The sequence below is a fragment of the Malus sylvestris genome, chromosome 16 (genome assembly GCF_916048215.2).
Source record: "Malus sylvestris chromosome 16, drMalSylv7.2, whole genome shotgun sequence".
In the NCBI taxonomy this organism is placed as follows: Eukaryota; Viridiplantae; Streptophyta; class Magnoliopsida; order Rosales; family Rosaceae; genus Malus; species Malus sylvestris.
In genome coordinates, this window is record NC_062275.1 from 36,758,863 (window position 1) to 36,784,456 (window position 25,594).

General features: G+C 38.6%; 1 protein-coding gene and 2 long non-coding RNA genes across 3 annotated transcripts; 2 read left to right on the top strand and 1 right to left on the bottom strand.

The window, feature by feature from the left end:
• Nucleotides 1-3,197: 3,197 nt before the first annotated feature.
• LOC126608057 (MOB kinase activator-like 1B) lies at nucleotides 3,198-10,112 on the bottom strand. Its single transcript, XM_050275818.1, has 7 exons — nucleotides 9,948-10,112; nucleotides 8,614-8,662; nucleotides 8,015-8,123; nucleotides 7,075-7,168; nucleotides 5,839-5,972; nucleotides 5,580-5,743; nucleotides 3,198-3,702 (listed from the first exon to the last, which is right to left on the bottom strand). Exons 1-7 carry the CDS (start codon nucleotides 9,968-9,970, stop codon nucleotides 3,628-3,630), a joined length of 648 nt encoding a protein of 215 aa, XP_050131775.1. The 5' UTR covers nucleotides 9,971-10,112; the 3' UTR covers nucleotides 3,198-3,627.
• LOC126608058 (uncharacterized) lies at nucleotides 8,934-9,993 on the top strand. Its single transcript, XR_007617743.1, has 2 exons — nucleotides 8,934-9,016; nucleotides 9,733-9,993. It is a non-coding gene; the product is annotated as an uncharacterized LOC126608058 (long non-coding RNA).
• A 6,958-nt stretch (nucleotides 10,113-17,070) lies between the features above and the next one.
• Nucleotides 17,071-18,358, top strand: LOC126609398 (uncharacterized). The gene is made up of 3 exons (XR_007618138.1): nucleotides 17,071-17,140; nucleotides 17,828-17,890; nucleotides 18,198-18,358. It is a non-coding gene; the product is annotated as an uncharacterized LOC126609398 (long non-coding RNA).
• Nucleotides 18,359-25,594: the final 7,236 nt, after the last annotated feature.

The window sequence follows — 25,594 nt, forward strand, 5'->3', positions numbered from 1 at the left end:
GGAATGTTACAGACGCTATTCTCAGTTGACGAAGTGGAAGCCATTCGTGCCATCCCTTGGAGTATCTGCTCACCCCCCCTGATTCCCTTATATGGCATTATAATCCTAAAGGGCCCTTCACTATGCAGTGTGCATACTTGGTTGCTTGTGAATGGGTCAACTAGGCCTGGCATTTTGGACCCAACCCGTTAACCCGACCCGACCCAACCCGTTAATATTTGTATTTGGGTGGATGCTTAACGGGTTGGGTCGCTAACGGGTGAACCCGTTAACAACCCGTTAAATAACGGGTCACTTTGGGTCAACCCGTTAGACCCGTTAACATCCGTTAGCACCCGTTAGTTGAGGATATTTTAGTAATTTTAGTAAAGTCTTAATAACAAAAAAAAATTTTGTGCAAAAAAAAAAAATAATAATAATTGTTAACGGGTGTTAACGGGTGAAACGGGTGACCCGTTAGCTTAACGGGTCGGGTTCGGATGACCCGTTAGCTTAACGGGTTGGGTTCGGGTGACCCGTTAACTTAACGGGTCGGATTGAACCCAACCCAAACCCAATAAACCCGACCCGTTTACAGGTCTAGGGTCAACCCATCGAACAATGGGGCCTCCTCTTTGAACTCAAGCGTTGCCGCCAGGTTTTGGGACAAGATTTGGGAGGCCAAAATCCCTCCGAAGATCAAAGTTTGTGTTTGGAGATGCAAAAATCTATTGCCTACTCGTTCTAATCTAGCCAAACGGCATGTTACGGGCGATCCATCGGGTGTAATTTGTAATGCCCAAGAGGAGTCAATTTTACATCTACTCAAGGACTACCCCCTTTGCTAGATGTGCTTGGTTACCTTCCCCTTTGGGCATCCCACCACGTGGATTTAATCCCCACTCACCTATACTTTGGTTTATGGAAATTGCTGACCAAATGCCGTTTTCCAACTTTGATTCCTCTTGGTCATTAGTTGGGCCATCTGGGGTGCTAGAAAATCCATGTTGTCGGGTAGTACATGTGACCCCCCTGAAACTATTGTGGTTCGCGGCCTCCAATGGTGGCAATCTTTCGTCCAATCAAACGCCTCTCTGCCACCCACCTTTGCGAGGCCTCCTGAAATCGAGAAGTGGTCTCCTCCCCTGGTCGGTTCACTGAAGATTAATTTGGATGGGGCTTGGAATCCGCAACTTAAAATGGGTGGCTTCGAATGCATTTACAGGGATGCATCAGGGAACTTCTTAGTGGCAAAAAGTGGCAGTTACTCTGACATTTTCTCCCCTCTCCAAGCCAAAGCATCTGCCTTCCATAAGGCTGTGGTTTGGGCGACAATCAATCATTTTTTAATCTAATTCACTTTAGATTGTGCATGCCTTGTCTGATCCTTCTACCAATTTGTCGCCAGTTGGGTAAGTTGTTGAAGACATTAAGACCTAGTTTGGGAGTGAGGTGCTTAAAAAAAAAAACATCTATGAAAAAAAGCTGTGAGGGTTTTAAGTGTTTGGTAAACTGAAAAAAAAGGGGCTTATTTTGGAAGCTGCTGTGAGAATAAGCTAAAATCAAAGGAAAAAGCTGAAGCTGCTATTTGTAGCTTTGGAAAACTGGCTTTTTTTCAAAGCACACGGAGCTACAGTGCTCCTTTAATGAAATGACCCACTATCAGACTGCTTTTTTTTTTCAAAAGCACTTTTACAAAAAAGTTTACCAAACACTCTGCTGATTTATTTCACAGCCGCTTATTCTCACAGCAGCTTTTTTTCAAAGCACAGCAATACCAAACCAGCCCTAAGGCCTTTCTTTCATCAATCATTGAAGCTTCATTTACTTGTGTTCGTCGCCAAGCCAACGGTGTTGCTCATCGTCTTGCCTATCTTGGTCTTTCTATTACTCAAGGTTGTGAATGATTTGATTCCCCTCCAAGTATAATCCTAGATGTGCTTGTTGGGGATTCCTCTTCGCCTAAAACTGGCTTTGTACTCAACCATTGTAACAACTTTTTCATCAATCTACTATCGTTTCTATAAAATAAAACTTGGAATTTGAATAAAAGTCAAAATTTATAAATTGACATGCACCAATTCTTTTATTTGGATTTATAAACCTAGAAATTTAAAATTTCCTTGTGGAAAAAAAACTTGGAATTTGGGACCTTGAATTCCCAAGTTTAAATTTCATGTAAGTGTCATTTCCCAATTTCTATGATTGAGAGTTTAAAAATAACAAATTATGTATTCAATTCCATTATTCTTTTACACTACGTTTGGATGAAAAAAAATTAAAGATTACTAAGGAATTTTAAAATGACATAATTTTATTTTCTAGAATTTATGAATTTTCTTATTTGGTTAACCTAAAAGATGGAATTGAATACGGAATTTGTTATTTTTAAACTCTCAATCATAGGACTTGGGTAATGACACATTTTTACATGGAATTTAAACTTGGAAATTGGAGCTCCCAAATTTCAAGTGCTTTTTTCCACACGAAATACTAAAATTCTATGTTTATGAATACAAGGGAATTGATGTATGTCAATTTACAAATTCTGACTTTTATTCAAATTCTGATTTTATTTCCCTCATCCAAACATATAGGTTAACCGAACAATAAAATTCACAAATTATCATCTATTTATAATAATAAAACTAGGAAAAGCTTCAACATTAATCTATACTACTTATTAACAAAACCTCTTTGTCAATAAAAAAAAAAGAGTGAAAAGACAAAATTAACCTTGTCAACAAAACTAAAGAATAACACCCAAAATAAAAGTTATGTGCAATATTGTAAATTAACCACAAAATAATTTTATTGTTTTTCTTAAAGCCTCACAACCAGCAACCATATTAGTTGCCCTCATTTTCTAGTCCTTGTTTTTCTCCCAAATAAAATAAACTTTCAATGGCAAAATAGTTATCCTGAAGCAGTTGCAAAGATATGAACAACCTCTGTAGTGACAAAAAAAATCATTTGAAGATTGTCACCAAGATGCTTTAGCGACCATTATATATTTTCTCTTTGTAAATTTATTTTCAAAATTTTAATAAGCACACGCATGCTAGAATTGCTAGTATATTATTGAGAGACTGTTTGTCAACCATTTTCTGAAAATATCATTCGTGTCCTTATTTTTTCTATTTTACCCTTAATTGCAATAAACATTTACATAATAAGGATACATTAGTACTTTAATTGAATATTTACAATCATTTAAATAAATTAAAATATTTCCTTAGTTGTATAGAATTGAAATTTAAGGAGCACATTGCTTCAAACAATTCATAATTTATTCCTGAATCTGTTTGAAACTAAATTTAACGAGCCACTAGCTTTTGACGTAAAACCAACAAATACAAATACAACACTCAATTTATGTTTCTATAAAGTAAAACCAGCTAGCTAAAACTTGAGCTGATCGACTTCAGCCATTTCCGCTTCAGCCTCTTGTACAAAGAGCAACTTCTGCCCGTTTTCTTTCCACACTATCTTAGATGGAAATAAATTAGCAGCCAATAAACATTTCCAGTCTAAGGCACACAGCATATGCACAAAAAGTATTTATAACACGCAACGTAGCAGGCTGTAAAGATGAGTAGAGATTATTTGACTCAAATATGCTTCCCTATTGGGATCTGCAAACCGTGTTCAATAAGGAACAACGATGGATTCTATAAGCTCTTGCAGCGGAGCTAGCTCCTTCTTGTCAATTAGCACGAATTCCTGCAAAAAAAAAAAAAGAAAAAGAAAAAAGATGCAGTATAATGTAATCAGCCTACGGCTTTGCCAACAAGTATTGTCCATCAAGTAAGATAAAGCCATGACTCTTATGCATTAGTAATATCGTTCTCTCCTAACTATTATGTTCTTATGCCGGGAATATAATTTTTATCGGATACCAATAAAGCCATGACAGGTGTTTGGACAACTACATGTCTATGCACTTTTGATAAAATTGAATTGAATGTTTGAGCATCTCAATTTAATGAACCATACAAAGATGAATACAAGTGGGCTATTGGTACTTTTTCCCACTAGCATCATTTTTGGGAATACAATCAAACTGTACATAATCCATGTCTTCCTACCACATTTTTGGGGAATTACATCAAATCTAAGTTTCACAAAAGCAGACGTTTCAAACTGTATGACACTTTCCACCAGCTTTTCCCAAGAAATGGAAGCGTGACCAAGGTATGCTTACTAAAGCAGAAAATAAACGATGGCACTCTTACTCCTAAAGCCCCCAACACATCCAAAGTGAACGAGTTGAGGCCTATCTCCTGCTTCAATACACTACATAAAATCATTTCAAAGCTCATTGCTATAGGAATCGAGGCTGTTCTTCCCGATACTACTAATCATGACTCATTACCAATCTGCATTTGTTGTTCGCACAAGTCCTACAAGCCATGATGTGATGGATCCAAGCTTACATTACCTCTAAGTTCTCCAATAGTCAATGGTGAATTACCTAGCAAGAGCAGGTTGTGCCAACTGTGAATTACAAAGGTTCTTTCACTTGTTCTCCAAAAGAATATCCACGCTAACCATTCTTTCAAATTCTATTGGAAGTGCAGTAAGCTTAGAATCGCTCATATTTGATTTCTGATGACCTCATCATGCTCAGTCATAAGGATCTTCACTTGGCTTCAGATGCCCTTGATAATTTCCTTTCTCCCTCGATCTCAAGCCTAGCAAAATACAAATAACACATCTTTCTCTGGATTTCCAAAGCCAAATCACTCACCCCTATCAGGTACTTCGGGAGCTGAAGGACTAGCTCGCAGAGATTTATTTCCCATGTACGACATTTTTCGATTGCAACCGTGATAAGCAGTTTCAATCTGCGTTCCAGTCTCCTAAAATGATTTGGAAGTCTAGTATTCCTTCTAAGGTTTGTGTTTTGGCTAGGATCATAGCTCACAGAAAAGCAAACACTTGCAATTCGATACAGAGAAGATCCAATATTTGGCTGTCTCCTAATGGTGTATTTTGTGCAAAAGAGAGACGGAATCTGGAAGTAGCTTGTCCTTACATTTTGCATGTACATTGGGGTCTCTGGTAGTAGTTGGTTGAGGTTGCACAGGTTAGCTTGGGTTATTCCTCAGTTACAATTCAACGTTGTTTGTGAAAAGTCGCAGATTCCTTACAGGCTTCACCCTCTATACCCCGTAGAGAGAGTTTACTCACTATAAATTAATTACATCAGGAAGCTGCTGTAGTTTGAGAGTTGTGACTCTGATGTCAGAGGTGTGTTTTGGTTTTATGCATTTTATCAAAACCTTAGTTGACCCCTTACCAACAGCTAGACCACAATCAAACCACTCCCACTCCCAACCCCACACCCCCACCCCTTTCCACCAATCCTTTGTCCTGCTCACTTAATCCAAGAACAGATCCAAAAAGTTTAGGGCACGTGGATTGCCCCCAAAGGGGTGCCTAATTCAAGGGCCAATTTAAGTCAAAGCAAGACGATAATCAATTTCAGAATGTTATTGACGTCATCAACAAGATACAATGATTAATTAAACAAACGTACAACTAGATACTTTTCAAAAAGAAAAGAAAACAGTTATTGCAATAGTAAGAGTACTTACACAGGTAAATAGTATGAAATGCTTGAAGCAAGTATTTAAATGGGCCTCCTCCTTAAGGCTCACAATTTTCTGGAAATGAGAGTGATATATGTGGGCATATACACGGAACAATCTTTTGAATATCGTCTTCACAACCTCCCTGAAATTGGGGGGAAATGGTGCACCTGAAAGACAAAGAAAGTGAACAGACAATGAATTATATTAATTAAATGAACAACAAAATATGAAGAAAATAAGATATCGTAATAAATAGTATTACCAAGCTTTTGGGGAAATATGGATTCATCATCAAGTTGAGATTCAATCCAGTCCATTAGATATTCAACATATTTTGGAGCCGAAACCTCAATAGGTTTCTTAATTAGTACACCATCGGCCCACCTATACTCATACCTGTAGAGTTTTAACAAACAAAAACGAAACATCATAATTAAAAACAGAAGCTGGATTAGAATAAAAGTTACTGTAGGCACAATTTGACCAGTCGTTAAAATTGTCCAAGCCATCGGGTAAAAAGAGAAATTGGGCGTACAGAGTTTTTCTGAAGTTTTACATGAAAAACAGTGTAGTAAGTTGCTGACAGTATTCCAAAACTGATTTCATGTAATAGTATCTCTAGAGCTGGCAGGTCTTGGTTAGCAGACGAACCACATTCTGAATGACCAGAATGGTATATGAAATTATGCAAGTACTGGGTTGTGGGTGCTAAGAAAGGTATAAAATCCAAAAGAGAAAGGAGAAGTTGAGGCATGAAAGGTCCACATACTGTTTAAAAGAGGAGGTTGGTTTCCCATGAAGCACAGATGTTGGGACAGGGTGGTGCAAGGCGTAGAGATAGGTAGAAGCTTCATTTATCTTATCCTACCATGCACAGACACGGAGGTTTACCTCCGTATCCCGTATCTGACACACAGGGATACGGATACGCAACAGATATGTGTGGATACGTATCTGAGTCAACGGATACGTAGTTGACTGCCGGGATACACGTATCTGACTGTTGAGATACGAGTATCCGACTTTCCGGTACGTTTGCCCCTTAAATTCAGAGGATAATCACAAAAAAAACCAAAGATAATTGTACTTAATCCAGATGGAATCGTGATAATTGACCAAAAATTTGAAACGATTCCGTGTATAAAATTTCGGATCTACCTTATCTAAATAATATTGATATTGAATACTTAATCCTTTTCATAGTAGTTTTGATTAATTGTGTTAAACATGTCAGTATTAGAGAGTCAAATTAATAGTTTATTTATAGTCTATCAATATGTGAACACCTACTAGCAAACGGAACCAATTGCTATTAATTTCAGGATTAAAAAATCTAGGTTTCTTAAACCCTTGTACTTAGTGTGTTTCCATGCTCCCCAGAGACTTTTGGTAGAAAGACAAGAAGCCAGTAACACATGGTAAAACCCCAAACAAAACTAATGATTTCAGGAAACAAATAGCAAAACGGTTTTAATAAAAAAAGATAACACTCCCATACTTGGGGCCTGCAGTCATTGTAGGACAATTCTCTGGAGTACAGAACTCTGTGAGGGTACCATACAACAAGTTGACCTGATTGAAGAAATCCACAGCTGAAATTAAAACACCGACAACAACAATTCAGAAATAGTGTACACAAAAGAGATTGAAGCAAATAGAAAATTGCTGGAAGAAGGTACTTGACTGTTGTAACGAAGTTTATTTTTCCTAAAAGACTTTAGAAAATGAAATTCACACAATTGTTGCCACTTTTTCTTCTTCTTTTTTGTGTGTTTTTTACTCGTTTAGTCAAGATGCGGGGACATGAGGAACACAAGATCAGATGTGAAGGAAGGAGCAAGAACACGTAAAATGGTCTTTGTACTTAGTTTTAGTTTTATCTATTCCTACTATTTTTATCCTCAACTCTCATTTTTCCTCAGTACCTCATTTCTCTCCTCTTTCCCTTCTTTAATTGGAAGAAACACAAAGGCAAGCCCTACAAATTTCTGGTTTTTGTCTGGAACACGGTAATATTATGAAGTAAAGTCACTCCCTTTCAACTGATTATTCTATACTTTTAAATTCTAGCTATTTTCTCACAATCCTTTCTACGAGAGACACATGAAAACATAAATATATTTTCAAATAATATTTCAAGTTGCATCCAAACAAAAGAAATTCGGAGGAAAGAGTCCCATTTTCATGTAAATCCTTTTACATAGAAACTTTTACCGTCTAAGACATCACACAACAAGCTAAACAGAGATTTTATGCAACCAAATGTTCTTCCTTTGATAAGAAACAAAACTTTTAACCACGTATCAACCATTTAATGGACAAAACAAACTATAAATTGACAGTTTGTGATGTGTGTGTGTGTGTGTGTGTGTGTGTGTGAGAGAGAGAGAAAGAGAGAGAGAGAGAGAGAGAGAGAGAGAGAGAGAGAGAGAGAGAACTGTTGACAGCAAGCCATTCATTTAAATCTTCTCCAGTTGGAAGTTTTACTGCCTCTCTTAGGTTGCCGCTACCAAGTGTAGCATCAATATGCTTTCTAAGCTGAGCACCCTGCATCAAGAGAAAAAAAAAATTAACGACTTCAGTTATACCTATATGAATGTAGTATAAAATCAGTTACTTTCACTTTGCATCTTTAAATTATAACTTCATGAATGTTAATTTCTGATTCAAGTCAGGTTTAAACATGCTCCTTTCTTGTTCCAAATTGTCCATATTATCATTTAAGAGATTTAAACTCACAGGTACAGGTTTAAACCATAAAAGTTTCAAAGTTTTAAATCCCACATCATGAGGTTAAACACTAGGAGAAGATACGTGTAGTAGCTAAATGCAAGGACAAAAATATATTCAATTTCTAAGTAAGGAGAATCAGATGAGAAAATAAGAAAATTAGGTTTACAACTTATGCCCATATAATATGGGTATAAACGGCTACAAAAACTCAATAAAACTTTTGTATATTGGAAGAACAATGAACCAGTATATATTAGATACATAAATAAACTCAGGGAGAACAAGTTAATTAAAGGCGAACAACCTTGCTCCCTGAAGGTGCACTTTTTTTTGGGCGGAATGTCCTCTGGTTTCTGCACCATTAGCAAACTTCAGTTTTACAAAATTGATAGTGACTAAAATCATAATGTACTAAACAACTAAGAAGCAAATAAAATTGCATTTATGTACGTGCACATACTAACACAGGAAAATAACAAGCACAATATTTATGAAGAGGAAACACGAGGAATACAAGAAGCATGAACAAGTAATGATAAAGGCAAGTAAAACAACATAAGAAACAGAAAAACCAAAGAAAAAACCTAAACCAACTGATGGAAGAGCATCTTAAATAGCCCTCAGTTCAAAACTCCCCCTCCGATCAAGAAAATCACAAAATGTTCTGACAGAGAAGCCCCGACAGAAGCAAATAGTCTAATTCTTTTGTTATTTTTTTATTAAGAAACATTTTTTTAAAATTCTAAAAACCACTAGAATTGAATACAGAAAACTGCAACCTATAAAAACAACAGTATACAGCAGAAAAAGGAATGCCCATAGACTGAACCCACAAGGAAAACCCAAATCGAACATTGTCCTGCAAACTTCCATGCCCTCCTCTGGAAAACTGTCAAAAATCCTCCTTTTATTGACAAGGAACACCACCAAAAATCAAACAACATATCACACCTGCATAAGAATTCAACCCTTTTACATGCGCAAAATCCTTAAACTTTCCAGTGGACGAGAACCCTCTCCAAAGGAAACCTACACAGTCATTACACAAGCATCTCCCCATTTTTCTTTGACCAAATCACCCACCCCCTAAACCACCCTCTGCTTTCCTTCTAGATATTACACCCAAACAAATCAATCCTTTCTCACTACCTCAATACCTTCCAACAAGAAATTGCGTATAAAATCTGCTAAGTATTTTGCCACTTCACTAGAATTCTAAAAAGGGACAGATAATAAACTGGCAAACTGTACAAAGAGATTGAAGTAGAATAAGCCACAGTCCCTCAACAAAAATGCTTTAAATTTAACAACTAACAACGGCGGGATAGTTACGAATCATTGACTTTCCTTACCAAGCAATATTCCATTAACACAACACCTACAGTATCAGTATGGTAGATTAACAAAAAAGATTAACCGGCAGAAAAAAATTCCAAAAGAAGACATCAAATCACAAATTTCAAAGATCAAGTGACAGGGACTCCAGCATAACACATCGGCCATCAACTGATCAGAAAAATCAAAATAACGAAACAAAAACTTCCATCAAAAGATTCAGAACCAAATAACACCAGAAATGAAATGGGCATAGAAGAAAGCTCCATTCTTGGGGTTGGGGGATGAAAAGTTTGAACTTGCCTGCCCAGACCGAAGAGACTCATAGCTTGAAAGAGAGAGAGAGAGAGAGAGAGAGAAAAGGAAGAGGGGTTTGCGTATTGTCAATTGCTTCGCCTTTCTTTCAGATGCGATCGGGTTGATTAAAGAACAGGCCCTTACTTTTTTTTTGTTAACTCGAAAGAAACAAACAAAAAAAGTTCTGTTTCTTCTCTACTTTAATCCAATATTTTAAACTTAAAAACAATTTTCAAGTTCTAGGTCTTAAAAATTTATTTGTTAGAATTATTTTCAAAAACTGAACTCAAAACTAACTCAAAAATATAATCTATTATCTAAAAACATAAAAAATGAGTTTTTAAACTTAAACTCACTCGTTTCTTTTCTCTCCATCATCCTCTCTTACTCCAAATCTATCTCTATTTTTCTTCTTTCTCTCCTCTATTTTTGTTTTTTTTTTTACTTTTTTCGTTTCTCCTTCCACTCTCTTCATTCTCTCGGTTATTTATCTTAATCCTCTTCCTCTCTATTTTGTCCGATCCTCCTCTTTTTTCTCTTTCCTTCAATCATCTCTTACTTTTTTTTCCTCCTTTCTCCTCTTTCCCTCTTTTTAGATCTCTTTGTCTAGTTTAAGTCGTACTTTGACCTTTGACCAGTTGACTTTGACTATTGATGCGGTCAACGATCAACGTTGACTCGGTCAACTATCAGAGTTTGACTAAAGGTACTCCTTTATGTGAATAGGTGCAATTATTAACGGTGATTCTATTATACCTTTTTGGTACAGCTTTGCACCATCGGTGTACGATGAGTGGACCCCTTCAAAAGCATGTTTTAATAATAGAAATGCATACATGAAAATCATGATTTAATACATATGTTTTATAAAGTATTTTATGAGATAATATGCTTACTGAGGCTAGATTGAATTATTACTATTTTTCCTATAACCCATGTTCTTATAGAATACCTGATGGATGACAATATGATATTTAGAACATGTTTAGAACACCTCTTTATAGTATAGATGATGGATGACTTTATACTATGAAGTTGTTTTTCAATGTTGATATGTTCAATGGTTTTATACTTACCTAGTGGTCCTTTCCACTACGGGACGTAGGGATAGATTTCGATCCGTCCCGGGCGACGGTTTGGTGTTGGCATAGGGCATGGAGGGTGTTTCCTCTGGCATTTAAGACCAGGGACGGGGAGCCGGCAATGGCTTGTAGTGTATTTTTCTCTGACTGTCTGCTCAGAGACGAGGAGCCGGCATGGGGCTTGGGAGTTATTGAACAATTCACTAGTGATTATTATATATACAAGTTATGATTTGAGATACTTCACATCATGTTATGTTTCGGAAAACCTATGTTTTACATTATATATATGTTTTCATAAGCCTGGGGGTTAATATGTTGATAACTGTTTTATTATATTTATATCAATTGGTCCACTCATGTTTGTTTTGCGCCCCCTTCAGGATCTACGAGCGAGGATTACGATTTAAGCTACGAGGCCTTTCCCTACCAGTGATCTAGTGCTATATTTCCTCTGATTCAATATCTATTGTAATATAGCACATCTCTATCTTGAATTCTATTTGTACTCTGTAATAGACGTAAGCTCTGAACTGATGTTATGATCCTAATTTTATTAATTAGAAGTTGAAGTTTAGTATTATGTTGCTAGTTCCTTCTGCCTGTTTTAGCTTATTTATGAGCTTTTACTTAAATTAAATGGCTTTCGTTACCCTTCGGGTGTCGGCTAGCACGTGACCATCCCGATGTCCCGAGGACATCGGGATCGAGGCGTGTCAGATTGGTATCAGAGCATGATTCTTTCAGAGCATACTTAGGATTCTTTTCCACCATTTGGTAATTATAATTCTCTTTATATCCTTAATTTCCTGTTGTTCTAAATCTTTCTTGTTTCTTATTAGAATTATGGATCCCGCTAGTAGGAATGTACCTCGTCGAGCTCGTTCTGGTATAGGGGGAGGAATTGAGCAATTGGCTAATGTTTTACGAAATGCCCTTACTAATAGATCATCAAATCGCACCTATATTGAGATTGCTACCAGTCATGGTATTCCGGAGCTTTGGGTAGTGGGAGCTTGTCCGAAGGCTGAGGAATGGTTGGAGCAGGTGGAAGACACTCTGGAAGGTATGAGATGTCTACCAGGTGATTGGGCGGAGACTGTTGGTTATTTTCTTAAGGGACCTGCAAAGATTTGGTGGAAAAGAGTGAAGCGTGCTCGTCCACCAGGTACTTCGATGACTTGGACAGCATTCCAGAAAGCTTTCAGTGCACATTTTCTGAGTCCCAGTTATCAGTTGAGGATGAGACAGCAATTCTTGGAGTTTCGTCAAGGCGATCTGAGTATCACAGAGGTGGATAATACTTTTCGACGCCTGTCGAGACATCATGCAGGGACTTATGATAACCCGAGTGAGAAGATGGTTCAGTTACTGATCGACGTCTGTCGAGACATCATGCAGGGACTTATGAACGAGTGGCAACCATAAGGCACAGAAGTTATGAGGAGATGATTGAGACTTGTTTAAGGATTGAGCAATCTAGGTGGGAGACTCATAACCAGTAGCAGGCACAGTATCAGGAACAACCTCGGAACCAGAACCAGATGGGTCGTGGTTTTCGATCTCGGAGTGTGAGGGAATCTGGTAGCTCCTCTAATTTTGTTGGCCCTAGACACTCTCATTCCTTCAAACGTCAAGGTCAGGGTTCAAGTTCTTCCAGCAAGGGTTCAAGCAATGAATCTGGAAGGCGATCTTTCAGTCACTTCAGATCGCAGATTATGTGTCACAGGTGTGGAGGCACATGGCATATTGCCAGATTTTTCCCTTCTAGATAACCTCCTGAGAGTTATGCATCTATGCATAGTTATGGTGGAGGGAGTAATCTGAGTTCTAGCTATGGCGGCAATTACACTCAAAGTTATGGTGGGAGTAGGAGTGGAAGTGGAAGTCAAAATACCCAATTTTCCACTCAGAGACAGCCGCAACAGTTTGGTGCAGCTTCGAGTAGCCGCTCTCAGGGGAATCGAGCAGGCCGTAATAATCAAGGTTTCAGGGCTCGTGGTAACTGTAATAGTGGGGCAGGACGTCAGTTTCATGGACGTATCAACGCCATGACACAGCAGGGGGCTGAGCAGGATCCTCAAGGTATTACCGGTATGTTACTTATTTGTGGTAATTGGGTGAGGGTTCTAATTGATCCGGGTGCTACTTTTTCATTTATGTCTTCATCTTTTGCATCAAATTTAAATGCACCACCAACACCTCTTGGGTATGATATGCTTGTGCAAATGCCACAAGGAGATCTGTTCTGTGCTCAGTGGAAGTATAAAAGTTTCCCAGTAATAGTGGAAGGGGAAATGATGGAGGCTAATCTGGTCCTTTTCATTTGGCGAAGTTCGATGTTATTTTGGGGATGGATTGGTTATCCATCCATCGTGCTTATGTCACATGTTGGGAGAAATTTGTGACGTTCAATCAGCCTGGACGATCGTCGATCACATTTCAGGGTGAGCGACGAATCCTTCCTAGTAGTATTATTTTCGCTATTCAAGCAACTAAATTGTTAAGTAGGGGATGTGTGGGATTCTTAGCCCATGTAGTGACGAGGGATAAATCTTCGTTGCGTCCTAAAGATGTACTAGTGGTGAAGCAATTCATCGATGTTTTTCCGAATGGCTTACCAGGGTTACCGCTTGCGAGGGAAATTGAATTTACCATCGATTTACTTCCAGGAACAGACCCTATCTCTTTAGCACCTTATCGAATGGCACCAGCGGAATTGAGGGAATTGAAGGTTCAACTTCAGGAGTTAGTGGATAAGGGTTACATCCAACCCAGCATGTCTTTCTAGGGTGCTCCTGTTTTGTTTGTTAAAAAGAAGGATGGATCGATGAGACTTCGCATCGACTATCGGTAGCTAAACCGGGTGACGGTGAAGAATCGTTATCCTCTACCTCGGATCGATGACCTGTTTGACCAGCTGAAGGGTGCTCAGGTGTTCTCTAAGATCGATCTTCGCTCAGGTTATCATCAGCTGTTAATTCGGGAAGAAGATGTACCGAAGATTGCATTCTGCACTAGGTACGGACACTTTGAATTTCGTGTCATGCCTTTCAGATTGACGAATGCACCTGCAGCTTTTATGGATTTGATGAATAGAGTTTTCAGACCGTATCTGGACTGGTCTGTGACTGTGTTCATCAATGATATTCTGATCTTTTCCAAAAGTTTTAGCGAGCACAAGAAGCATTTAAGGTTGTTGCTGGAAAGGTTGAGAAGTGAGCAACTGTATGCTAAGTTTAGCAAGTGTCAGTTCTAGCTAAACCAAATCAGCTTTCTCGGTCATGTAGTATCTGCTGAGGGGATTAGTGTGGATCCTCAGAAGGTGTCGGCAATAACTACGTGGGAGCAACCGAGGAATGTTACAGAAGTGAGGAGTTTTCTAGGTCTGGCTGGTTATTACCGAAGATTTGTTCAAGGTTTCTCAGCCATTGCCTTACCTTTGAATAAGTTGACTTGGAAGGAAGTTGAGTTTAAGTGGGATGAAGATTGTGAGCAGAGTTTTAGGAGCTGAAGCGATGTCTTACTCAAGCTCCCATTCTTACTCTTCCAGATGATAGCGGTGAGTTTGATATCTACACGGATGCATCTCTATCAGGTTTGGGTTGTGTACTGATGCAGCATGATAAAGTCATTGCTTATGCTTCCAGACAACTCAAAATCCACAAGACAAACTATCCCACTCATGATTTGGAACTTGGTGTAGTAGTGTTTACTCTGAAGATTTGGAGACATTATTTATACGGTGAGAAGTGTCGAATCTTTACTGATCATAAGAGCCTCAAGTATATCTTTACGCAGAGAAGATGGATGGAACTTATCACTAATTATAACTGCACGATCGAGTATCATCCCAGACATGCCAATGTAGTGGCGGATGCCCTTAGTCGGAAATATCACAGACAGCTTGCATCTTTTCAAGTTATTCATGTTCTGCTACTATTTTCTCTTCGAGAAACAACGTTGTCGATGAGACCGGGTGAGCAGGGAGCTTGGTTGGCAAATTTCCAGGTTAGACCTGTTTTGGTGGATATGGTCATAGAAGCCCAGGAGCTTGATCAGGAGAGTGTCGACATTAAGATTTCGGTGGAAAAGGGAGAAGAGAAGCATTTTATTATTCGAAATGATGGAGCCTTGATGTGGGAAAACAGATTGTATGTTCCTCATGATAACGAAGCAGTGAAAAGGGCAATTCTGGATGAAGCACACCTATCAGCATATGCCATGCATTCTGGAAGCACTAAACTATATCGTAGTACCTGTCCATTCTATTATTGGTTAAGAATGAAGCGGGATGTGGCGGATTATGTGAGTAGATGCATCATTTGTCAACAGGTGAAGGCTAAGAGGCAAAGACCTAGAGAATTGATACAGAATCTTCCGATACCAGTGTGGAAATGGGAAGACATCACCATGGATTTCATGTATGGTCTGCCGAGGACATGGTCGAAATTGGACGGTATTTGGGTAATTTTTGATTGACTGACTAAGACCGCTCACTTTTTGCCTGTTTAACAGACCTATTCACTGGAGAAATTATCGAAGTTGTTTATCGATAATATTGTTAGACTTCATGGTGTACCTGTCTCCATTGTTTCAGACAGAGATCCCAGATTTACTTCCAAATTTTGGAAAGCTTTTAATACTGCCATGGGTACTCAGTTGTTGTTCAGTACTGCTTATCATCCACAGACTGACGGTCAGTCTGAGAGGACAATTCAGACATTGGAGGACATGTTGAGAGTGTCTGTTCTCCATTAGAAGGGTAGTTGGGATAGTTATCTGTCGTTGGTTGAGTTTGCATACAACAACAGCTACCATTCGAGTATTGGTGTGGCACCTTATGAAGCTTTGTATGGGAGAGTGTGTCGGACGCCGTTGTGTTGGGCAGAGGTCGGCGAGCTAGTATTGTTGGGACCAGAGATTTTAGACACTACCAATGAGAACATCCAGCTGATAAAGAGAAACCTCAAGGCAGCTTAAGACCGACAAAAAAGCATTGCGGATAAACATTCCAAGGATCCAGAGTATAAGGTTGGCGACTATGTTTTCTTGAAGTTGTCTTCCTGGAAGGGTGTTGTTTGTTTTTGTAAGCGAGGAAAGTTGAGTCTTCGATACGTTGGTCCTTATCAGATTACGGAGAGAATTGGAGCAGTTGCCTATAGATTGGAGTTGCCACCAGAGTTGTCTCTGATTCACAATGTTTTCCATGTTTCTATGCTTCAGAAATATGTATCAGATTCCTCTCATATCATTCAGCTAGAGCCGCTAGAAGTAAGTCAGGATGTTAGCTATGTCGAAAAACCAGTGGCTATTCTTGATCGACAGGATAAAGTGTTGAGGAACAAAGTTATCTCGTTGGTGAATGTGCTATGGAGGAACCACGTTGTTGAGGAAGCGGTGTGGGAAACAGAAGTTCTGATGAGGAGTCAGTATCCGTATTTATTTGCTTAAGGTTATAATTTCGGGGACAAAATTTTTTATAAGGGGGGTAGATTGTAACACCCACCCCCTAGTTATAAAAATATATGTATGTAATTATCCCCTCAACATTTTAAATCTAGCATTTTGGTCCTTTTTGGACTACCCAATCAGAAATTTAACATTGGATTCCTTTTTTTCTAAATTTGCCACGTGGTAGCACCCCCTTCACTCCCCCCACTTCTCTCTCTATCCCTCCCCCCCCGTGAACCCTCATTCTTCTTCTTCTTTTCTGTCTTTCCCGTCTCTCTCCCTCTCGGCTCTCTCTCATATCTCTCTTCTCTACACCGCAAACACACCCACGCACAGAGGCACACGAGTGCTCAAGGAAGATACCCATCACCATCATCAAGCTCGTCCTGCTCTCTCTCTCTCTCCCTCTTTTCTCGTGCTGCGAACCCAGAAAACCCAGAAAGGAACTCCGCCAAATTTTTCTAATTTCCCAGTTAGGTAAGCCTTAAATCTTCCCTTTTTCATCCTAGAATCTTGTGGGTTGTGGTTTAATTGGTTTTATTTCGTGAAATTGGGAGGTTTTAGGACGAAATTGAATGCGGGTGTAGGCACACCCATTTCCGGCGAACCGAGGGTGTCAGATGAGTTTCCGGCCATCTTCAGCCGTTCCACGACGAAATGAATGTATAAAAATACTCCCCTTGTCTTGATCTTTGTTTTGGTACCTAGATCGGAGTCTAGGGTGGTGTTTTGAGGCCGACCGGAGCTGTTGAAGCTCCGGCGTTCTTCTCCGTCAACGCCATGGCCTTCCAGGCCGGTTCCAAGTCAAGCAAGCCTTAGGCCCGTGGGGAGTCAAGCCCAAAATCCTAACCCAATTTCCTTTTAATTGTTTTTATTTAATTAATTAGTTTAGGACCCAAAAAGCTTTTCGGGTCATTATGTTTAGGGTCGTAGCCCATTAGTCAACCCAAAACCTTTTTAAGGTTTTATTTAAATTCTATTTTAGGATTAAGGCCTTAGGGCCAATTAGAAAGTTGGGCTTTCAGCCCTTTCCCAAAACCCATTAACCTTAGACCAACCCAAAACCCTTAAGGCCCATTCGACCCAACCCAATCCAAGCCCAAGTCAGACTTTGACCTCTGACCAGTTGACTTTGACTATTGACGTGGTAAACGGTCAACGTTGACTCGGTTAACTATCAGAGTTGACTTTGACCAGTCAATGTTGACTTTTTGAGTTGACTTTTCGGGGTTTCGTTCAGGACCTCTCCTAGGCTAATTTCGACGTCCTGGACCCGTTTTTGAAGTCTGTTTTTTCCAAATTCAATCGTTTGAATAGGGTTTGACTAAAGGTACTTCTTTATGTGAATAGGTGCAATTATTAACGGTGATTCCGTTATACCTTTTTAGTACAGCTTTGCACCATCGGTGTACGGTGAGTGGACCCCTTTAAAAGCATGTTTTAATAATAGAAATGCATACATGAAAAGCATGATTTAATACCTATGTTTTATAAAGTACTTTATGATATAATATGCTTTCTGAGGCTAGATTGAATTATTACTATTTTTCCTATAACCCATGTTCTTATAGAATATCTGATGGATGACGATGATATTTAGAACTTGTTTAGAAAACCTCTTTATAGTATAGATGATGGATGACTTTATACTATGAAGTTGTTTTTCAATATTGATATGTTCAATGGTTTTGTACTTACCTAGTAGGCATTTCCGTTACAGGACGTAGGGATAGATTCCGGTCCGTCCCGGGCGACGGTTTGGCGTTGGCATAGGGCCTGGAGGGTGTTTCCTCTGGCATTTAAGACCAGGGACAGGGAGCCGGCAATGGGCCTGTAGTGTATTTTCCTCTGACTGTCTGCTCAGAGACGGGGAGCCGGCATGGGGCCATGGGGTTATCGGACAATTCATTAGTGACTATTATATATACAAGTTATGATTTGAGATACTGCACATCATGTTAGGTTTCGGAAAACCTATGTTTTACATTATATATATGTTTTCATAAGCCTGGGGGTTAATATGTTGATAACTGTTTTATTATGTTTATATCAATTGGTCCACTCATGTTTGTTTTGCGCCCCCTTCAGGACCTACAAACGAGGATTACGATTTAAGCTACGAGGTCTTTCCCTACAAGTGATCCAATGCTATATTTCCTCTGCTTCGATATCTATTGTAATATAGCACATCTCTATCTTGAATTCTATTTGTACTCTGTAATAGACGTATGCTCTGAACTGATGTTATGATCCTAATTTTATTAATTAGAAGTTGAAGTTTAGTATTATGTTGCTAGTTCTTTCTGCCTGTTTTAGCTTATTTATGAGCTTTTACTTAAATTAAATGGCTTTCGTCACCCTTCGGGTGTCGCCCAACACGTGACCATCCTGATGTCCCGAGGACATCGGGATCGGGGCGTGTCACTTAAAGTTGTTAACCTCAGCATCAAACTCTAATTTAGAAGAAATACCAAGAGAAAAGAAGAGAAAAGAGAAGAAAACTTCTGGAATAACATAAAAAATGATAACTAATAACCCAAACTTCCAATGGGAAAAAAAAATTAGAAGAACCTTTTTTATATTTATAATGGCTCTTTTAGAAAACGACACAGTTTAGAATGTTTTTTTTTTTTAACTAAAAACCCCTAAAACTTGCTAATAGTTTATGATTTTTTACGTAATATTAATTGAATGGTGAATTGAACTCAATGGTCTGAATCTCAAGCTCTCATACCACGTGTAAGGTTAACTATAAACAAAATCCAAAGAACATAGGTTCAACAAATTGAATCACAATTCACAAAGAACAATTAGCATGAAAAACTATGAACCAAGAACTGCAGAATTTGAACTTGATGATGAAGCCATTGTAGCTTCCTGAACTCAAAACCTTTTCCTTTTTAACAAGAAACAATAACTCTTCCAATCAATAATACTTGGAACAATAATGTACCAAGAGCTTGCAAGAGCAATGGCTTAAGCCTTATATAATATTCCTATATATAATTATCCCTTAGAATGAGTTTAGGATCTACACTATACAATGAATACTAAATTAAGAGTCTAAATGAGTTCCACCACCAATTTTTTTTATCTTTTATTTTTTTTGGACAAGGGACAACTAAATTCATTGAATGAGAAGGGCCCCATACAAATACAACAAACTAGCCCAATAAAGGGGGATATCCAAAGCTCATTTAGCAAAAAGCAGACATAACAAAAACCTAGAGCCGCAACCAGCAAAGGTTGATCGATGCTATCACCTCGCTAGCGACCACAAAGGTTGTAACGACTTGTCCCCAATTATTATGATTTTTTATATTTTAATACGAGAATTTAAGAAAAACCCGCTTCGAGGTAAAATCATTGACTTTTGTTGACCGCCTTGTTGTGTCACGTAAAACCCACTTCCTTGGCGTACACCTGTAGGACTCGTCGCTACAAACGCATGGGTGCAAGCGAAATTGAATTTGCATCTAAAACGAAAAAATTTCAGAAATCAGAAAGATAAGGGCATTTTGGCTGACACGTGTCGAAATCCCTACCCATTTCTGGGGTGTTCCTTTCCCCTCTCCCGTGACTTCTTTCTTTAGAATTCTCTCTATCTCTCTCTCTCTCTCTATTTCTCTCAGCTCTCTCTCTCTCGACGACACTCTCCTTCCATGACTCTCCCTTCAACTCTCATCTCTTCCCTCTCAACTCACCCTTTTCTCTCAACTATCTCCCTCTCTTTCTTTGTAAATAGACACACCACCACCCCTCACCGTACTACGGTGAGCCCCACAACACTATCATAACTCATCATTCACTCCGTCGAACCATTGCGCCAACCATCATCTCATCATTTCCTTCGAGGTAAAAATGTTGACTTTTGTTGACCGCCTTGTCGTGTAACGTAAAACCCGCTTCCTTGGCGTACATTTGAAAGACTCGTCGTTGCGAACACGTGAGCACAAGTGAAGTTGAATTTGGAGCTAAAACGAAGAAATTTCGGGAAACAAAACGATATGGGCATTTTGGTTATTTTACCATTGGAGATATTTCTATATCTGGGACTTCTCCTTTGCTGACACATGTTGAAATCCCTCCCCATTTCTAGGGTGTTCTTTTCCCCTCTCCTGTGACTTCTCTCTCTAGAATTCTCTCTCTCTATTTCTATTAGTTCTCTTTCTCTCTTGACTACAATCTTCCTCCACGACTCCCCCCTCAGATATCATCTTTTCCCTCTCAGCTCACCCTTATTTCTCAACTATCTCCCTCTCTTTCTTTGTAAACAGACACACCACCACCACCCCTCACCGTACCACAACGAGCCCCACGACACTATCACTACTCATCATTCACTCTGGCAAACCATTATGCAAACCATCATCTCGTCATTTCCTTCGCCGGTAAATAAGAAAAAAAAAAGAATGAACCTCCGATCTCGAACCCAAGCAGTGGAAACCCGAGCCTAACCTTGGAGAGTTTATTTTGTCCCATCGGATTTCTGGGTTTTCCAACTAAGGTAAGCTCGGGGTACTCATAATTCTTTCCTTTTGAAGTTGTGGTTTGATTCTTGGTTCTATATGGTTGATTTGGTGGTGATGGGTACATAAATTGACTTGGAAAAGCTGTTTCCCAGATTCCGACGATTGGACCAATAGTCGTAAACATTTTTCAGGCCATCTTCCGGCCACGGTCGTGAGTCAAAGTGGTATGACTCGAATCTCCATCCTTGTAGCTTTATTTTGGTACTTAAATGGTGAAATTTGGATGAGAATCGAAGCCAAATGGATTCGAAGAATTTTCCAGCTAAAATCCGGCCTTCTTCTTCGTTGGGTTTGACGACCCATGAACCTAATCGGGTCGACTTGACCCTCAATCCTAAAACCAGCCCAACCAAATTATTGGGCTAAGTCCAATATCCCGACAACACTAATCTTTTCAAACGCATAAGTGATCATTCCGGATCCTCATGAGGAAGATTGAATTCCATTTAAGTCTATTCTAAAGTAGGTTACTAGTAAATTCCTTTTTTTGACCTTAGGACATTTCAATTGTCACTAGTTCCCAGAATTCCTTTTGATGTTGTACTTGTCATTTTGATAAACATAGGCACAGGTGTACGAGTTGTTATACCTACAGTTAGTAGAAATCCCCAAAGTAGTAAGTATTTTCCCTAGAATTAATGAAACCACCTCACATGACCAGTTCCTTACCAATCATCTGAAACCATCTACCCAAACGGGCTCTAACCTGTAATCAGCCTATGGTGGCGCTACTAATTGATGATACTGTTCGATATCTAGGAACTATCAACCAGTATTCAGGTGGTATGATTTTTGATACCGAATACATGCTAGTATCTGGGAATGATACCTTTGTGCTAGAACACCAGTTCACAGTTTCAGGGTAGCGAACAATATCAAAATATCATATGTGCGTTAATTGGCGACGTGATTAATAGATCGATTAACAGTGACTACCTAAGCCAAAGAAACTAAATCATGGAGACTTAGGAGCAAGCTTTGTATTAGGACAGTAAACTTATGGTTGTTTTTACCTTATCACCTATCTAGGTAAACAAAACCTATTCGACTAGCCACATTTTTTATCACTTCCATAGGTAGACAGTAGAATCGAAGTACGAGTTAATTTCTCACTGTTAGGGTGAATTGAGTATCAAGAAAGCTATGAAGACCTATTAGCACGTGGCGTAGTGAAAGAAAGTGGTATGGTACGTTTTGAGGATGTATACCCTTGGCGTCATTTCTCAAAAATTTTCCTGGGATACCACCAAAGTGGAAAGTAGAATATACCATCGATCCACCTTGTTAACACCACACTTACTCTCCCTACCTCATACTGAATAAATCCAACGTCATTCAGAGAACCTAGTTACAAAAGCTTACTGATTAGGAATTTACCCAACCAAACACTTTATCTAGTGAACTTCAAACCTATATGCGAAGGCAAAAGACTGAACCTTAGGTTTGTACCTAGACTTTAGCAACTTGATCAGGTGATGATTAAAATCGTTAACCCTTACTTCAAGTTGATGGTCCCTCCAACCAACTTGTGGAGCTTGAGTATTCTTCCGTAGCTTGTCGAATTATTAGTGGTCTTACCAATGACTTTCTCACTTACCCTAGCAACGAGAGCATATTTATTGAACACCAACAACCAGCTTTATACTAAATTCCTCAAATATTACCTTTGTTAAGATCAGTAATTTTCTTGGGAAGCATGATCTTTGCAAACGACGTTCTTGTCAATTTCCAAAAAGTTGCAAATGTAGAAAAATTCGTATTCCACACATCATTGTGAAATATGTGGCATCCTTGGCCTTGTTGCTTTTATCAGCAGTTTGTTAGTGACTTTTCAGCGGTGGTATTTTTCCTTTCGTGTTGGCTGAGGAAAATCAGTTTAGCTAAGACGTGGAATATGATTAAAGTTGTGACAACTGAGGTGTTGTCTATTTCCTATCCTTGTTCGTACACCGTTCAATAACATCGAGAATTTCGAAATCCACGATGACATTTTCCTTGGATGTTGGCTGTGTTGATGCAGCATGACGAATTGTCGCTTGCATTTCCCAACAGTTAAAATCGTTCAAAATGAACCATCTTATTCATGACCTAGAGTCAACAATCATCACCTTTATTGAAAAATCGGATGACATTTCTCGATGTAGAAACATGCCCAAAATCATTATTAACCTTAGACTTTTCAAATACATCTTCAATTGAAATGAACTAGATTTTTGACATTGGTGATGGAAAAACTAAATCAACGTCTACGATTGCACTATTGTGTATCACCCCAATTGTGCAAACGTAATTATTATTTACCATAGCAAAAGACATAACTACCCTTGAATATTTCTAGCCTTTCCTATCCCTTTCTAGTTGCAGTTCATAATCATTGATTTGACGTTATATCCGAATTATCAAGAAATCGTTTAAGTGGTTGTAATCACTTCTTGTATCCGAATGGAGATGGGGAAATATCACCATAAGCTCCTATTATGAGGTATCCTATACATGTGGAGATCATGATGATGTTTCAGTGATTATCAACCGACTCAACAAGTCAACTCACTTTTCGTTGGTCCTAGAAGGATTACATTTTAGACCACTTGGTAAAATTCCTCATTCTTGAATTTATCGGATTTTCTGGCATCTCGATCAACATCTACTCTAACTGTGATTCCATATTCACCTCTTGGTGCTGGAAGGCATTCCAGTCAACCTTGAATACATGTTTACCCTACTGAACTTCGTATTGTTCTAAAACAGACACGTGATTAAGGAGAATTGCTCGGACCTTGAAATTTGAGTTTGGACCATTAATTCCTCAATCACCCAACAAATACTCTGCTAGACAAATCTTTACTGTTGATGATTGAATATTCCGAAAGCTACTGTTGTAGCAAGATGTCATGCATTGACTCTAGTTATCTTGTATCTTAGTTTTGATGGACTTGTTTTGACCCTCAAATTCTTGAGTGTTCATTTAGCCTTTTCGGCGTAATTTTTCGCTAAACCTAAGTGGAAATTCATAATGAATCTATTTGCTAAGGCATATGTGAATTACAATGTTCGATTGCCTAGTATGCACGACACTACTATAACCCATCGTGATGCGCGTCTCGCTTCCAAGTCTTGGGAAGCCTTTTTGAAGGCCATGTGTATTAGGTTTTGTCACCTACCACATTTCACCCTCATACTAAAGGCCAGTCTGAATGAACTATCCGAACCTTAGAGAACATATTACCTTCGTAGGTTTTACAGTTTAGCCGGTTATATTAGACACATATCTCTGCTTATGTTGCGTACGACGATAGTTATTATTCTGGTTTGGCAACGGTACTGTTTGAGCCTTGATATAGAGAGTTTATGAACAGAACATGATTGACATATGAGTATTGCGAACGGGTATTTGAATGATCAAGATTACAATTTAGGAAATTGTGTGCTATTTGCATTATCACCCGAGAGGGTAGTATGTGAGCACAGTCGACGCGCTAATCACATGATTTATATGTGTTTCCCAATGAGGGGCAAGATGGTAATATTGCACCATTGGGAATCTGTTGCTTGCTTATCGAGACAACAATGAGCTATCGATATCACAGGCTGCAAACCGTAATATTGATAACTTATTCGTTGTGTTTGTTAAGCAAGTGGACAAGTAGGTCATTTTACGTTAGCATTTGTATTTTCTTATTTAATTAGTTATGTATTGTTTGGGCTTAACCCAAAGATACTACACACTTACCTTCAGAGTACGAGACACAACGAGTGAATAGGTGAAAAATATTCTATGTTCAGTTTTATTTTTAGTACTATTATTTTAACTTTACGTTAATATATATATATATATATATATATATATGTATGTATGTATGTATGTACGTATGTATGTATCTTTGACATGATGTTGTTATACGTATGTAAATATGTTTTGGCTTTATGTTTTTGTAAAGGTAGTATATTATAGTAATGTATTGAAGGAGATGCAAAGTTTGAGTTTGGAAGCATGAAAGATGAATCACTGCAATATGATCACGACGGAATGACATTCTCTTTTATGCAACCATTCTAAATTGACATCTTCTTTACATGTTTATTTTTCTATTGTCTTTTCACTATTTTGTATAACAAATGATTTCAAATTTCAGGGACGAATTTTTTTTAAGGTGGGTAGATTGTGACAACCTACCCCTAATTCTACGTTTTTATAAATTTTAAAAGTGTGAATTGACAGAAATGCCCTAGAGGTAAGGATTTTGACTTTCGTTGACCATTGTTTAGAGAGACGTATGACTCGTTCTTTTGGTGTATTTGCGTATACTCGATGATACGAACGCGTAGGCACAAGTGGAACTAAATTTGGAGTTACAACAAAGATTTTACAAACTACGGAACGTAATGGGCGTTTTGGTAAATTCACGTTACGGAAGATATTTTTCTATATTTTCATTAGTGATTTTGAGTTGTGTGCTAAGGGGGGCCCACACCCTTATTTCTCCATTTCTTCCATGTCTCCCATTTTCTCAGCCTATCTCTCATTGGTCACCTTCTCTCTCTGCAAACGCAGAGATCACATGACACACTCTCGCCGAAACGGCGA

Bases quoted from the DNA above. Each gene is read 5' to 3' on its own strand.
- LOC126608057 (XM_050275818.1), bottom strand. From the start codon at position 9,970: ATGAGTCTCTTCGGTCTGGGCAG. The intron at 8,663-9,947 runs GCAAGTTCAAAC...CTAATGGTGCAG, and splicing joins AGTCTCTTCGGTCTGGGCAG to AAACCAGAGGACATTCCGCC. The intron at 7,169-8,014 runs GTTCTCTCTCTC...TTTTAATTTCAG, and splicing joins TGAATGGCTTGCTGTCAACA to CTGTGGATTTCTTCAATCAG.